At 44.1% G+C, this 14,639-nt stretch overlaps 7 protein-coding genes across 7 annotated transcripts; 2 read left to right on the top strand and 5 right to left on the bottom strand.

Moving 5' to 3' along the window:
* Nucleotides 1–152: 152 nt before the first annotated feature.
* Nucleotides 153–1,764, bottom strand: O0I10_010111 (uncharacterized protein; the record flags this gene model as incomplete). The annotated part of the gene is made up of 6 exons (XM_058490094.1): nucleotides 153–541; nucleotides 604–839; nucleotides 912–993; nucleotides 1,062–1,222; nucleotides 1,288–1,547; nucleotides 1,627–1,764. 6 exons carry the CDS (start codon nucleotides 1,762–1,764, stop codon nucleotides 153–155), a joined length of 1,266 nt encoding a protein of 421 aa, XP_058339203.1.
* A 924-nt stretch (nucleotides 1,765–2,688) lies between these two features.
* O0I10_010110 (uncharacterized protein) lies at nucleotides 2,689–3,592 on the bottom strand (the record flags this gene model as incomplete). The annotated part of the gene is made up of 5 exons (XM_058490093.1): nucleotides 2,689–2,849; nucleotides 2,924–3,070; nucleotides 3,135–3,298; nucleotides 3,351–3,460; nucleotides 3,521–3,592. 5 exons carry the CDS (start codon nucleotides 3,590–3,592, stop codon nucleotides 2,689–2,691), a joined length of 654 nt encoding a protein of 217 aa, XP_058339202.1.
* Nucleotides 3,593–3,925: 333 nt separating this feature from the next.
* On the bottom strand, nucleotides 3,926–5,116 carry O0I10_010109 (uncharacterized protein; the record flags this gene model as incomplete). Its single annotated transcript, XM_058490092.1, has 5 exons — nucleotides 3,926–4,015; nucleotides 4,071–4,554; nucleotides 4,612–4,722; nucleotides 4,782–5,021; nucleotides 5,073–5,116. The coding sequence occupies 5 exons, from the start codon at nucleotides 5,114–5,116 to the stop codon at nucleotides 3,926–3,928; spliced, it is 969 nt and encodes a 322-aa protein (XP_058339201.1).
* A 1,618-nt stretch (nucleotides 5,117–6,734) lies between these two features.
* On the top strand, nucleotides 6,735–7,689 carry O0I10_010108 (uncharacterized protein; the record flags this gene model as incomplete). Its single annotated transcript, XM_058490091.1, has 3 exons — nucleotides 6,735–7,036; nucleotides 7,105–7,165; nucleotides 7,231–7,689. The coding sequence occupies 3 exons, from the start codon at nucleotides 6,735–6,737 to the stop codon at nucleotides 7,687–7,689; spliced, it is 822 nt and encodes a 273-aa protein (XP_058339200.1).
* A 421-nt stretch (nucleotides 7,690–8,110) lies between these two features.
* O0I10_010107 (uncharacterized protein) lies at nucleotides 8,111–8,532 on the top strand (the record flags this gene model as incomplete). The annotated part of the gene is made up of 2 exons (XM_058490090.1): nucleotides 8,111–8,339; nucleotides 8,393–8,532. The coding sequence occupies 2 exons, from the start codon at nucleotides 8,111–8,113 to the stop codon at nucleotides 8,530–8,532; spliced, it is 369 nt and encodes a 122-aa protein (XP_058339199.1).
* A 107-nt stretch (nucleotides 8,533–8,639) lies between these two features.
* On the bottom strand, nucleotides 8,640–11,014 carry O0I10_010106 (uncharacterized protein; the record flags this gene model as incomplete). The annotated part of the gene is made up of 3 exons (XM_058490089.1): nucleotides 8,640–9,265; nucleotides 9,326–9,849; nucleotides 9,918–11,014. 3 exons carry the CDS (start codon nucleotides 11,012–11,014, stop codon nucleotides 8,640–8,642), a joined length of 2,247 nt encoding a protein of 748 aa, XP_058339198.1.
* Nucleotides 11,015–11,375: 361 nt separating this feature from the next.
* Nucleotides 11,376–13,230, bottom strand: O0I10_010105 (isocitrate lyase; the record flags this gene model as incomplete). Its single annotated transcript, XM_058490088.1, has 5 exons — nucleotides 11,376–11,584; nucleotides 11,648–12,457; nucleotides 12,525–12,829; nucleotides 12,885–13,123; nucleotides 13,189–13,230. 5 exons carry the CDS (start codon nucleotides 13,228–13,230, stop codon nucleotides 11,376–11,378), a joined length of 1,605 nt encoding a protein of 534 aa, XP_058339197.1.
* Between the last annotated feature and the right edge of the window lie 1,409 nt (nucleotides 13,231–14,639).

Raw genomic sequence — 14,639 nt, 5'->3', positions numbered from 1 at the left:
TGCTGCCCACCCACCCACCCAGGAAAAACTCACACCTCGCATCAAATTCCAATTCCGGTAACATCCAAATGGTGCATCATCATCATCATCAACACCCTTTTTTATCTTATAATTGCATGATCCTTTCTGCACTTTTATTACTACTACTACTACTACCGAGTAAATCGACGGGCTACACTCGGCATCCCACAAAAATAGGCCTCCTCTTTCTTCATGTATGAAGGTAATAAGTCACTGTCATTCGTTTGTGGTGCAACTGGTAACAAATCAGCTGAGGAGTCTCTGGGACTCACTCCTCCACCACCTCCTCCTCTACTATCAGGGGAACCCACACAAGTCTCCAGATCGCCACATCCCACAATAGTACTCTGTGCTGCCATAGCTCCACCAAAATGCGATCGATCATGTACACTACGAGATAGACTATGAGCTGACATGATAAAGCCATGCAATTTCCCTTCGTGTGGCGTGAGGCGTCGACTTGGGTCCAATTGAAGCACTTGCGTTAGAAAGTCAGCCATCAATAATCTCACTCGTGTCTCTATGTTAATCGTGATCATTAGCTTCCTTTGTCTAATCATCATACTACTACCTACTACCTACCTTGATTCTTTTCAGAAGGGTTCATTTGTTTACGTGGCATGGGATTCGTGAGGATGAGATCCATCAAGTCGTTGGTCGAATAAATCTTTTTGTTTGGCTTTTCCACCTGCTGCGTTTCATCCATGTATTGTTTTCTACTTTTGAGCTCGTATTGGATATTGCCGCCGTCCATCATTTTACGATTGAAAAAGTGTCTAGTGTGCCTTCCTTGTTGCAACATGCTTGATGGTGGTAACCTATACAAATGCATCATTCATGCAAGTTAACGTTTAAGTGGTTCCCCTTGTTGATGCAGATCGATAGTTTACCCAAGAACATGGGTGATAAGTGCCAATTGGTTGTATTCCGAGGTACCAGGAAAAAGGGGCACGCCAAGGAAAAGTTCTGCAACTGCATAATGATTCCCATATTTATCAGTCAATGCATGTATGCACAGCTTCATATAAGCTCACACTTACGAATACATCCAAGTGACCACATGTCAATGGGTGTAGAGTACCTCATCCCAATGAGTACTTCGGGTGAACGATAAAATCGAGATTGAATGTACGTGTGAAGGCGCTCGTTGGTACGACATGCTGATCCAAAATCGGCAATTTTGATCTGGGGTCTCTTCAAGCTATATGACATACCATGTAATCCAATCAATATCTTGTTGTCCTCATCACCTGAACCACACGTTACCTCTTTAAAAGAATGTTCTCTGGCTTGAGATCACAATGGATGATCCCTGCTTCTCGTAAAGTAGCAAGCCCCTCTAGTAATTGCTCACAAAAGGTACGAATGATGGCTGTTGGTAATCCCCGAAATCGATTGTGTTTGAGCAACTCGTATAGGTTGATGGAAAGCAACTCGAATACTAAGCAAAGGTGATGCTTGTGCACAAACGTATGCTTCAGCCGTACAATATGACGCTCGTCATTAGGGTCACATTCCCTATTCAGCTGTGGAGAGCGTTGATGTAAGGACGCATGATACTATGTATAGCCCCACCATAATACAACACCACCTTGTGCAACTTACATATTTGAGAATGCCCACCTCGACTAAAGCTTGGGTATAGTATGCAGCCTTGCTCTTAATCACTTTGACACCATAAAGACGTCCGCTTTCTATATTGCGGCATTTGGCAACTTGCCCAAAGGTGCCAGCGCCTAGCATGTCTTGCACAACATATCTACTGAAGAATCATTAGAGGATGCGTACGTATGAAGGTGGTTATTATTATTGCCTATGTTACTTGCCTTTTTGAATCATGGGTATCGCCTAGGACATCATGCACGCAAAGGATGTAATCACCCTTTTCATTATCGTATTGGCTTCTTTTGCTGGGCACACTGGGCTTGGTTAGCACTCGCCGTGGTATCCTATTGGGGCTGTAATGGAAATCAGGGTTGCATTTGTTGTACGTCTCGCATAAGCCGACCGTCAATAGTAGCACAGGCTATGCACACGGGTCAAAAGTAAATAGCGTGTCGTCGCATAGCAGGTCTTTTACTCTTGTTGTTACCCTTTTTAATGGCATGTGAGTGTTGTTGATAGGGTCGGCATGCCCGATGTAAGCTGGCTGATCACTCGATGTAGAAGCGTTTTCGGTTGCGGATGATAGTATCACATTTGTTGGTGGGTGAACGGTAGAAGGTACTGCAATAGGTCTACTGTAATCGTGCGAAGAGCCAATCTTTGACAAGGACTTGAATTTATTGCTCCAGCTTGATGAGCCTGACAAGCTATGACTTCTTAGCTTTTTAGGTATGGGTATGAACCTTGGTGGTGGTTCATTGTTTGTTGCAGCATGATCGGTTTCCTTTGGTGGATCGTTTGATTGTGATTTCTTGGTTGTACTTTTCTTGCCATATAAACGCTCAAAGTACTTTCGCATAATTAAAAGAGAAAAGCACGTGGGAGAAACAAGATTAACAATGCAGCTTATGCAGCGGCGGACAAGAAGTCATGCCAAGGGTATACAAAAAAAAGCGACGCCCCTTTATCCCACCCATTGATCAATTGTCCTTTGCTCCATCCTCAACCCCCAAGAGAAAACATAATAATGATCCCATTATAGATTGAAAACCATTGCTCTTATTAAAAGACGTAATACCTAAGCAAAAGCACAAACAAAATGACTGAAGCAATGATAACGGGTGGTCCGTACTTTCTGTAGAGAGCCTGCCAATTAAGATGTCTTGCCTTGTCCTTGAACATCTTTGCGCTGTCTTTGAGTTCTCCAGAAATATGGCTCATCCCTATCCAAGAAAAAACCGATGAGTCCATTGTATTTCTGAAACCCATCCTCCTTCCATATATGAGAAACACTTACGATCCAAGCTATCACCACGCCAGAGCAAGTCCTCCATATTCTTTGTCATGATGCGTGTAACATCCTGTAGGTCTTCATTAAGCTTGGACAAGTTGCTTTGTGTTCTTGTGTCTTGATAGATCTTTTTGGTCTTTTGCATGAATGTATCTACATAGTAGCATCATCACGTGTCAATCAATGTCTATTGTATGAATGACTCACTTCCTCTTACCAAACTTGACAAAGGCATACGGTCTCAATCCTGGCTTTTCAACTTCGTTTCCATAGCTCATGTTGAATTCTTTGGCGAGTTCTTCCAGATAGCTGAAGGCGAGTTTCCTTGGATACGACTTGTCGCAGATACAAAGATAGCATACGCTCCCTTCGATGATATAGCTGATAAAAGGATATTAGCCTTTCATGTGTTTCGTAATAAACGTCAACCTACTGAAAAACGTAGTGGCCCGATTCAATGGAGCATCTTGGTTCTGAATTGACGTTGAGTCGTTTGAAGATAGTCTTTGCTTGGCCCTTGTATTCAGCAAGCTCAGTTTCCACCTTTTCCCAAAAAGGACAATAAGCGACATGTTGCGTTGACCAATGTTGCTACAGCAATACCTGTTCGTCATCCATGCTAGCTGCCAAAGGTAGGCCATCGGATACACGGGCGATTATGGTTGATTTCACCATGGCGAGTATGTGTGTGTGATAAAGAAACGTGTCGCCAGTGGAAAGGCCCAGCTCATCCTAATTTGGAATCTTGTGTTTTGCCATGTGATCACTGTCATGCAGCAGTTGACAATCAGCACACTCTCATCCACCATGAACAGCTACACTTCCAACAATGAATAGTACCCAAGCAAAAAGATCCTCTCCTTCTCTCGTCCATATGGTCATAAATGATAAGATGATTGCTCCTTCCCCCAATGATAATAAATGTCGTTGTATAATCAAACCCACGGCTGCATGATTGTGTGTAGTAGTAAACCTGGCACTCCTCAACAAAGCGTATATGTTATACATTCAACACTCTTTATTGTTGCCAATTGCACGCACATAAGGTATATCCTGAAGACGAGAACAATATTCTTCTTTTCGTGTTGGCGAGATACCCTTCCAAAATGAAAAAGTTACTATTTGATGAAACCCCCAATCCAATATTCCTTACCATAAGACAAAGCCATATCCCATATCGTATTGCAAGCTCCATTTGCATATGCATTAAATCTTGATCATTGTGACATGTTCCTTGAGCAGCTGTTATTGCTTTATCCACAAATCCATGGCCATCCAAAGCAAAGAACGTAGCGCAGAAGCGACGATGGCACCATAAGGCTTCGTGTCCAGGAAATCGAATAATGAGATCATCAATCCAATCCATATGGGTATCCTTGTTGACTTTTCCCATTACTTGCAACACACGTGCCATGTGATGAATACCCGAATGGTCGCTGACATTACGCTCAATCCATAATCGGGTTCGCAAGTATTCTGAATGCTGGTCCTCGGATGTAGTGATGAACTTGTTGAGTAACCATCCGCGATAAGTCCATGCGTAATAATTGCGAGGATGGAGCGTTGCTGTTCGTTCACATAGCGCCAATTCCTTTTCAAGATCCATCATCTCAGGCCATTGTGCATACAACCAGCGTCTACCAGCGGAGTTGAGTTGACAGGTTTCCTGGCAATTGGAACGTGTGCTTGCTTACCGATGATGCCATGCAATACAACTCTTGGAGTGTCTCGACAATGTGAATATCAAATCAATAAGCTCGATCTCATCCTTGACATCAAGTTGCTTCTCCATAATCAGCTTCTTCCTACCATATATAAAGCATTGATATCATGATGGTGCTTTCGAGCCCTCCCCCTTCTATACCTCATGTTCATAGCTGTGTAATGATCAGGCTTCAACAACACCATGATCTTGCTCGTGCTCGCCTTTTCACTGGATGTAGTAGCTCTCCTCAAGGCATCATCTGCTTCGCGCAACAAAGTGGGAAGGTGTGGTAAAGGAAAGCCCAACTTGGAATCCACCACTACGAGAGGAAGGTATTGTTGGCTGTCGTCTGGTAACTCATCGGCATTGGGTGTTGCGTGAACGAAGCCAATCTCATTGCTTTCATGGTTGAGTTAGGATGCAAAGATGAACGAGAGACCAAGATCCTACATTGCATAGGTGCTGAGCGCAGTGGCGAGTTTTTGGTAAAGCATTAAAAAGAACACAAGCACCGAATAGGGCGACACAGCTGAAGCGTAAAATGACACTTGCATCCCCCCTCCCCACAATAGCACCTTACAAATGGCCCTGTATCCATGTATTGCAAACACATTGTGTGTGTGTGCCGTGTAATTGTTGTCAATAAACTCCCCCACTTACTACTAGTAATGGTGATCGATGTTGCTTAGCATAAAAGAAATTACACAATGTTGCATGCCAACGACCATGGCAACCGTAAATGTGATGATCCCATTTACAGATCTGCAAGTTGGGCTGTGTGAATGAATTGAGTGTGTAACCATGCAAGTGTTCTCCTCGGCCCCTGTCATGTCAACCCTTCTTCTCTTTCCTGTTGTCGCGTGATCGGCATTGCTTTGTTCAGGGCAAATGTCACGATGAGCATGCTGCATATGCATAGAGATATATATAAATGCCTTGTTGGTAGTCCTTCCAAACTCAAGAATGATGACACAAACGGCTACATAGACATGACCTCGTATCTTTTTAGCTATACAGCACATGTCCTCGTAGTAAAGTTTGTGAATCATAGGCGTGTGTGGGAACAAGGAGGGTTGGCTGGTGCACATGGACCACGAGCACGTTCACCTGTCATATTGCTCCATATTGGCACGCCTTGTCCACGCTCTCTTTGTGTTGGGTAGTATTTGATGGCACCAAATCACAATCAAATTTGTCTGTGTGTGAGTGTTGCGTGTTTGCAGAATCCCCCTGCTCATGTGAAACACGCAGCTATTGTTGCTGCATGATAATGATGATGATAGCAATGACGATGATGTCTATTTACATACGACGCCCCTTTATTCATTGTATTGGGTATGTATCATTTATCAACGACGCACCATGTGGTGTTGTCGATAGGGTACAAAGATAAAAGGCTTCATCTCACAAGAGAGCAAAAAAAGGGGTAAATGGGGGTTAACGGGAGAAGAAAGAATGAAGGATGGGGGGAATGGACGGGAGGATTGCGGCATAACAAGAGAGAGAGAACAGGAGTCATGAAAATGTGTGTGGTGTGCATTGGCATATCGTTAAAGCTGATAATGATGTGGGATGGCGAATGAAAAAGCGAATCCAGGACCAGCCATAAAGAGTAATTGGAGACATTTCCCACTGCACGTGGTACCCAAGACAACTCCACATTCGATGCGTATGGTGTCTTTTGAGAGTCAGGGTCCTTGTTTCATAGCTGTAAAAGAACAACGACCTGACTTCCATTTTGGTGGATTCCATGACATTAGCTGTGTTTGGAAGCGACCAACCAAATAGCCCAAGTGACGCACGCGCTCTAGGGCAAGCGCTCACTTCCCTAGAGCCTTTGTTCTTATCCAGAAAGAGATCATCCACCAAAGCAGCTCCTCCTCCCCTCAATAAACGTTTCTCTATGTCTGGTATCATGCATCCGCTCTCCGGGCTGTCTTCCGTCGGGTAACTTGTATTGAAAAAAACAGCTCAGCTACAAAAACGTTTCTTTTGAATATTTGCATTCCTGTTCTTCTTTTCTTCCTTTTCTCTTTTTCTTGCTTTACTTTTCTCTCTTTCGCTTGCTATCTCTCTTTATTGCTTGTTGCATCTATTTTTCATGTCATCTTGATGGGTCAACATTGCTTGGATATTGTCGACTTTCCCATCTCAGCCCTGATCAAAATGGTTGCCAGTTTGCTCGAGTCCGTCATACATACCAACGATCGCATCCCATGCAATAGCATCACTGTTTTTCATTCTCGGGCTGTGCCCAACATCAAAATCGAGGCTTACCTCACTCGCATCCAAAAGTTTACCCCATATAACAATGATGCATTGCTCTGCATTCTCGTTTATTTCGACAGAATATCAAAACTGCAACCCAAGTTTGTATTGAATTCACTCAACATCCATCGCCTGCTCATTGCAAGGTACGTAGCTCTTTGTTTTGTGTATGTATACCATCCCCCTAATCCATGACTCACCCATTTGTTTGTAGTATTGTAGTAGCGTCCAAGTTTACATCTGATGTGTTTTATCCCAATGCACGCTATGCCAAGGTAAGATACACCATTAATATCAATTTATGCGATAGGCTATAGCTCACATGAAATGAACCTACTAGGTGGGAGGCCTTCCACTTGTAGAACTTAACAAGCTGGAGATGGAGTTTTTATTTATGTGTGATTTCGATCTACATGTACGTCTTGAAGCTATCCAAGAATACGGAGATCAGCTATTGCGACACAGCATTTCAAATCTTGTTCCGCTTGACATAACCACGCCATCACTGAGAAAACGACGATCACCATCCTATCAAGATGATCATCAACGTACGTGCAGGGAGAAAATGACACCATGTACAGCTACTACCAATGCACAGCCATCATCGTCAACAACTTCAACCACCCGATACCATCGCAATAATACCCAGCAGCAGCAACAACATCATGTCTTATTGCCACTTACACCACCGTTGCATGAAGAACAGCCCGAGGCGAAGCGTCAACGTCGCCAAATGAGAGATCATAATAATAATCCTGCAGCCAACATTGCTTCCCTTGTCACAGAGAATCGATCCTAACTTTTTTTAAAAGAATCCCATCATCCCCCCTCCTACTACCTTCATCATCATCACCATCATCATTGTCATAACCATGGTACCTCGATATAACATTGTTCACCACCACCACCTCCTCCTCCTCCTTCTCCTTTACTCCTTTCTTGATGTAAATACCGGCAATGTAGTAAGCAAAGCATACACGCACAACGCACACACCACACTTACATACATATACATTTTACTGCTTCGCCTCCTTCATACATACCAACTTGTACAATATACAATATATCCAAATGCAATTCTCATTTACATCCGCCAGATGTTGTGTGACAAGCGGAAATCAGAGTCGATGCATTGGAAGGAGTAAGCCAAAATTAGGTACACACACGCGCATTCCGTTCCTTCTTCCACACACTCATAATAATACACACTCCACAACAACATGCCCCAAGGCTCAGCGCATCACGAACACGCCACCAATGTGAATACCAATCCTGGTACTACTACGAGAATGTCCACAACACCGGCACCCCAACACATTGTTGACAAGGTCAACGAAAAACAAATGGAATTACGACAACTGGAGCAGATCGCCAATCACAGCGAGCAAGTGGCTAAACAGTTGGAGTCTTTATCAAAGCACTTTAAAAGCCTATCGAATAATGCAAAAAGTAAGTGTCTACATGTAGAAACCAATGAGCAAGATATTGACTTGAATGGATAGAGGTCGACAAGGCATTCACCAACTGGCATACAGTATTTCGTACCATGGGGATGCTTACCGACGACACGCTCAACAAAGGTCATCCAACTATTGTCAAGTTACCTATCCATGATGGCGAAGATGACAAGAAACAACAATAACCACATCCTTCCGAGGGGGGAGCTTTTTCATGTTGTGTACATACTTTTTCTTTAATGGGTGATATAGTAGAGGGTATAAAGAGTGAACATGTGTAAATATAGAATCATTATGTCCTATTGACAATACATTGCTTGACCGGATCAAGAATATCATCACCTCCCGAATTCCATTGGTATAGCGTAGCACTAGCCACAAATATAGATCCAATAGCACCAAATAAAATCAATGCTACATCTGCAACGCGTCTCCATGTGGCTAACTCTTCCATGGCTTTGAGATGGAACAAAGGTGGAAAGACAAAGCATAATGGGATACAAAAAAGGGCACCGATGAGTGGCACAAACTTGTCAAGCTTATCCTTGGATCCGACAATGGCAATCCATGCACAGAGAAATACCACCAATACTCGAAATACATTCTTTTGCCACTTGACGACCGCATTGTTCTTGCCAGATCGCGTGGTGAATAAACCATTTTCCATGATGCGGATAGCTGGAAATAGCTGCAGTGGAATCGATAGACAAATGGCAAGCGAATACAACGTTTGGATGGAGGACACCATTGGATCCTTGCTTGGAAGATTCAAGAGAATAATGGTTTGTACATCTTCACCAAATGTCAAGTATGAAATAGCACCCAAAGCGATAAAGAGCACCGTAATGACACCTAACACGCGTCGTAGCACACTTGGGAACTTTGATGGCTCTTTCATCGACTCGGCAATCGGGATCACTATATCCGGTTGGTTGGTTGATATACGTATGCAACATGACGACAATAACAACAACTTACCAAGTCCAATGCCTTCGTAGGTGAACGCAACGGTCCCAATGAATAGAGGGAAATAGGAGGGATTCCATAGATCAACATGGGCGACACCCACATCCGATAGTTGGAGCATATCATAATAGAACATATATCCCAATCCAATCACAATAAATACATCGGCAATAAGGGCAAACACTGAGAGTCGTTGTATCTTGCGAATCATGGCCAAAGGAATGAATACAAAGCTCTGAGCAAGGACAAGGAGATGCATAGGGATCAAGACACGGCATTTGGAGAATGCCAATACCAGGGATTGAATGTTTTCGGCAACGAACACCATGTAGGCGCATACAAAGCCGATTTGTGAAAGTGTGATAGCGAATAAAACTGCCAATTTCATACTGCGTCCATATAAGACACCGGCCATGTCAGCAAAACTTGCATGGACCACCAATCGTGTTTGCACCAATAACAGGAACGAGCATAAAGAGATCAAAGCCCATGCAATGACGCCGAGAATGGAAAATAGCAAACCACCATTGTAAAATCTGGTAACCAAGCAACGTATCCAATTAGCTCCCTCCTTCACTACCACTATGTATGTAAGCAAACTTACGCTCTAGGCAAAAACATGATGCCTGTTGTAACAAAAGACTTGAGCAAAAGGAACATGGCTTTGCCTGGTGTGGCTTTGTCTTGTACTGAGCGTGATGGTTTGTTGTTGGATGGCAACAATGGCATAGTCTCATGCGTGGATCGAATAGGGTAATGATGTTGATGGTGGTGGTATCGGGTATAGGATGATGTGGATGCATCTGCTGCTGAAGTAGCTGTTGCTGGAAGTGGTAATTCACCAGGATCACATGATTGATAAGACGCACGATTGAGCATGTTGCCTCGATAAGCCATGACACCACCACCACCACCACCACCGCCAGCAGCCGCTGTATTGCTATCTGCACTATCCGTTGCAGCACCATCGGATGAGGTATAAGAAGATAATGAAGAATCATCACCATCATCGTCATCGTCACTGAGATCTTCTCCACCGAAATGACCATACAAACATAAAAAGTCGACAAAGCTTGAAGTGACAAAGTTGGGAGATTTGCCTTGTCGTGCAGCTTGAGTAAGAACATGATGTCGTCTAAATCCACCAGGCTGTTTCAAGGATTGAAGTAAAGGATCATCCACAGGTTGACGAGTCGCTGGAAGTGAGATTGATTCAGCACGTTGTCGTCGCCATCTTTGCTCGTTATCCACACGTGCAGTCCATTTGTAAATCTCATCCACAATGGCACCTCCTGGTAATAAATGATGTGTGCTATAAACGGGTGTGGTGCTGCTACTGCTGTAGGTGATGGCTCCCTGCATAGTAGACGAGGGATGATGATTCATATCGGATGTTGTAGTAGTGGTAGTGGTGGTAGTTGTACTACTTGGAGCAGGTGACGCTGTATGGTCTTCTTCTCTTTGTTGCTGTTGCTTAGCATGTCGACCAGCTCGACTCTCTGAGTTGTTACGTTTTCGATTATGGCTGTTGCTACGACGTTGGTGTTGGCGTGGAATCTGTGATGCGATCGGCGACGGTTCCGATCCATGTTGTACGGTGGACCCCGACGACGTTGCATTGGCAGGCTGCAAGACAAGATGTCGTTTGACTACCCTGGCTACTTGTTCCACCGGCAAATCGACAGTCAAAGAACGCTCCATGAGCTATGTGATGGAGTAGTGGATTCAATGAAAGAAAACGAGAGAAAAGAAAAAGAGGGCGGGTGTGCTTGTTTCAAACAAAGCAGAGTAATGATGCATCCTCCTTGTGTGACAGCCCGCTCGTTCACTCACTCACATTGCCCCCACCATTTATACTGTAATCACACATACATAGTGTAGTAACATAGAAAGGTTTTTAATCACGTGGTACACATGGTTACTGCTCTAAAGCAAATGATTTAGACAATCCCAAAGGGATTTTTGCGAGAGGATGAGATGAGGTCAAATGCGACAATGAATGATAATAATTGGGTGAGAGGTGGTGGAGGTATTACTACAACACGCGGGGTGATAGCTGCGTTTACTTGAACTGATCCTCAGTGACACCCTTGCCCATGGCAGCTGTTGCAGCCACTCCTCCGGTGACAGTCTTCATCAATTCATCCACGTAGTTGGCGCCGGACCACTTTTGATGCTGCAAGACATCAATGCTGTTTTCACGTTCCTTACGTTGCACATTGGCCACATAACCATACATGCCATGTTCCTTGTATGCCTTTGCAAAGACACCTACAGAGATCATTCTCTATCAATAAAAGCTGTCTTTTTTCTCTCTCTTTTCCCATTTCTTACCAGAAGCAAGTGCATTAGCATGCAAACCACCCAAAGTAATGAATTGCCATACGAATCCAAGACGGCCCAACTTTTCAACAAAGGTAGCCATATCTTGATCGGTCATACCAGCAGCATCCCAATTGAAAGAAGGCGACAAGTTGTAGCAAAGCAATGTGTTGGGGTTGGCAGCGAGAACACCACGAGAGAACTCTTCAGCTTGAGCGAGAACAGGCTTTTTGGTTTCCATCCAAAGCATGTCAGCGTATTCGCTAAAGGCAATGGAACGTGAAATAGCAGCATCAGTGCCACCCTCGTAGCGGTAAAAGCCTTCTCGACCACGAGGCATATCCCAATCCCAAAAGATGTCAATGCCATAGGACTTGGCAATAGCACGGGCTTCAGCGTTGCTCTTGAATTTGATCTTGTTGAGGAATTCGGTAGCTTGTGCACGCTTGCCTTGACGTTGAAGCTCTTCAGCCACGGCGGTACCATATCTCTTAAGTCCAGCCTTGCTTGTCCATTCATCCTCAACAGCTTGCAAAGCAGCACCTTGCTTGCCTGCACGTTCAGCTTCCATCATCACTTGCGACAAGGGCAACAAGTTCTTGTTGGTAGCACCCACAAGGAATTCATGATCACGACCATCCACATTGCTGGTGATCAAAGTGGCAGCTTCAGCATCGGTACGAGCAACAACCACATTTTCAACACCCATAATGTCGTATTGCACACGGATGGCAACAAGTCGATTGATGTGCTCACTCACAGGTACAAGCACCTTGCCAGCCATGTGGCCACACTTTTTGGTGCTAGGTGATTGATCCTCAACTATACAATACAGTCGTTTTTAGCCGATCATGTATCATCATCATCTTTTATCCTTGGTGATACTTACTGTGGATACCAGCAGCACCACGTTCCACAAACATCTTGGTCAATTTCATGACAGCAGTGATACCTCCATGACCAGTATCAGCATCGGCAATCATAGGACGCAAGTAATCAATCTTTGGAGTGCGTGCACGTTCTTCGGGTGTCATGGCAAGGCGTGCTTCACGTTGCTTGCGATCGTGGAAAAGTTGAGCAAAGAAAAGATGCTCAACCTTGTTGGGTACTGTATCCATGGGATAATCAGCAAGATCAGGGCCTGGTTCATTGCTTGTAGAAGCAGTGGAAGAGCATTGCCAACCACTCACATACCTATTCCACGTGTATGTTAGTCATTGTTGATAAAATAAAAAAGAGATAAACTTACACAGTATCAAGATGAGGAGCCATTTGGGTCACTTGAACAGGGTCAAGAGCACCAAAGGTGTGGCTAGTTTGACCGGTACGCTTGTTGTTTTGGAGAATGCCCCATAGCTTTTTAGCCATCTCGTTGGATCGGTAGTTAGTAGGCATGGTGCCACGCTTGGATACAATTTGCTCGGCAGTGTAAGGACGCTTGACGAGTCTGAAACGGGGAGAAGCCCACCATTGCTTGACGCGTTCAACCTATCCCAATGTTGATGATGTCAATCATTTGACATGCCTTTACTTCATCTCTCTTTTTTACATACCTCTTGACGGAATTCGATTTCTTCTTGATCTTGATAGGCCATGGTGGTTATTATTACTTTGGGGAAAGAAAGGAAGAGAGAAAAAGTGATACTAAGGATGCAGGGGTGGGGATCAAGACCATATTTATATTTGTGCGTTAGGTGCTACTGATCCTGCCGGTTCTCACATATTTATTTAGGGAGCGAGCAAAAAGAAAGCGGATACATTGCAGTGGCGAAAAAAAGGGGTGTGCAACAAGATGAGCAGCAAAGCAGTATTTGTGCATAAATGGATGCATAATGTGTGGGTGGGTAGGTGGGTTTGTACCTGCACCAAGAAGGAGAGAAGGGCGCACACACACGCACACTACTACACGATCCGCGGGAAACAGCGGTAATCCTCAACCGAGATGAGAATGTACCTGTAACGTGGCAATACCATCTTTCTCCTCCTCCTCATGCGTTTTCTTCTCCTGACAACCTTCTTGCTCATTAAGAAACAATTGCCAAATTGTATGCTTACTCCATCCAAAGCTGCTATCGCCAATCTAATCTGGTATGACATATAGGTCGATCCTATCAGGGTTTATAGTAGGCTATTAAGTACAACGACAACATGGTGGTGCTCCACACTTGGATGGTCACCTTTTTTTTTGCTTTCATCTTTATCATTCATCATCCTCATCAATATCGTAATCATCATCACTACCCCTTTGTTGATCATATATCACTCCCCTTGGAAACTTTGGTGATAACCAAAACCCCCATAGGTATTCTGAATATGTAATCTTCTTCTTGGCAAATGCGCAAAGGGGGGAGTGGAGTATGCGGTGGTGATAATAATGGTGGTGATGAAGATGACGGCCTTGTAGTCAACCTGTTGTTGTCACCCGTCATCATGATATGGGTCCATGTCTATATACAAGAAACGTAAGTATGTGTGGTCGGGCCAGACCCATAGGGATGAAACGATGGTTATGATGATGATCTTTTGGGGATGCTTCTGCTGCATGCATTTGCCACAACAGAAAAAAAAGTTGCATCAACGCAAAAGCCTGAAAAGCCTGGGAGATGATGTTAATGACTGTAATAGCTTTCACGTGTACTACTTGTGGTGACCATGACCTTCATGTACGTAGCCATTTGTTATGCACTTTCAGGTTGCCGCTGTATCAATGTAATTGACAGCATTGTTAGGCATGCCTCAGTGGGCGACGACGCCCACGCACTCCCTTGTCGCTTCACACATAGAGCATCCACATGCAGTCAGACGTAAAATAAGGTCAACTCCTTGCACTATGTAAAAACAAATTGTCGATCGCACTCTTGTTGGCCCATGTTGCCATTAAATGAATTGACAGCCAAAAGTTGTTACCATATTTGAGCGCAACAACAACATTGACGAGGTGAGTGAATGCCAATTACTGTTCCCACCGTCAGTGCGAGAGCCAATGTAATGTTTTGTTGACGAT

The sequence above is a fragment of the Lichtheimia ornata genome (assembly GCF_029851405.1).
Source record: "Lichtheimia ornata isolate CBS 291.66 chromosome Unknown scaffold00064, whole genome shotgun sequence".
Taxonomy (NCBI): Eukaryota; Fungi; Mucoromycota; class Mucoromycetes; order Mucorales; family Lichtheimiaceae; genus Lichtheimia; species Lichtheimia ornata.
This window is presented reverse-complemented; position numbering and strand designations above follow the sequence as displayed.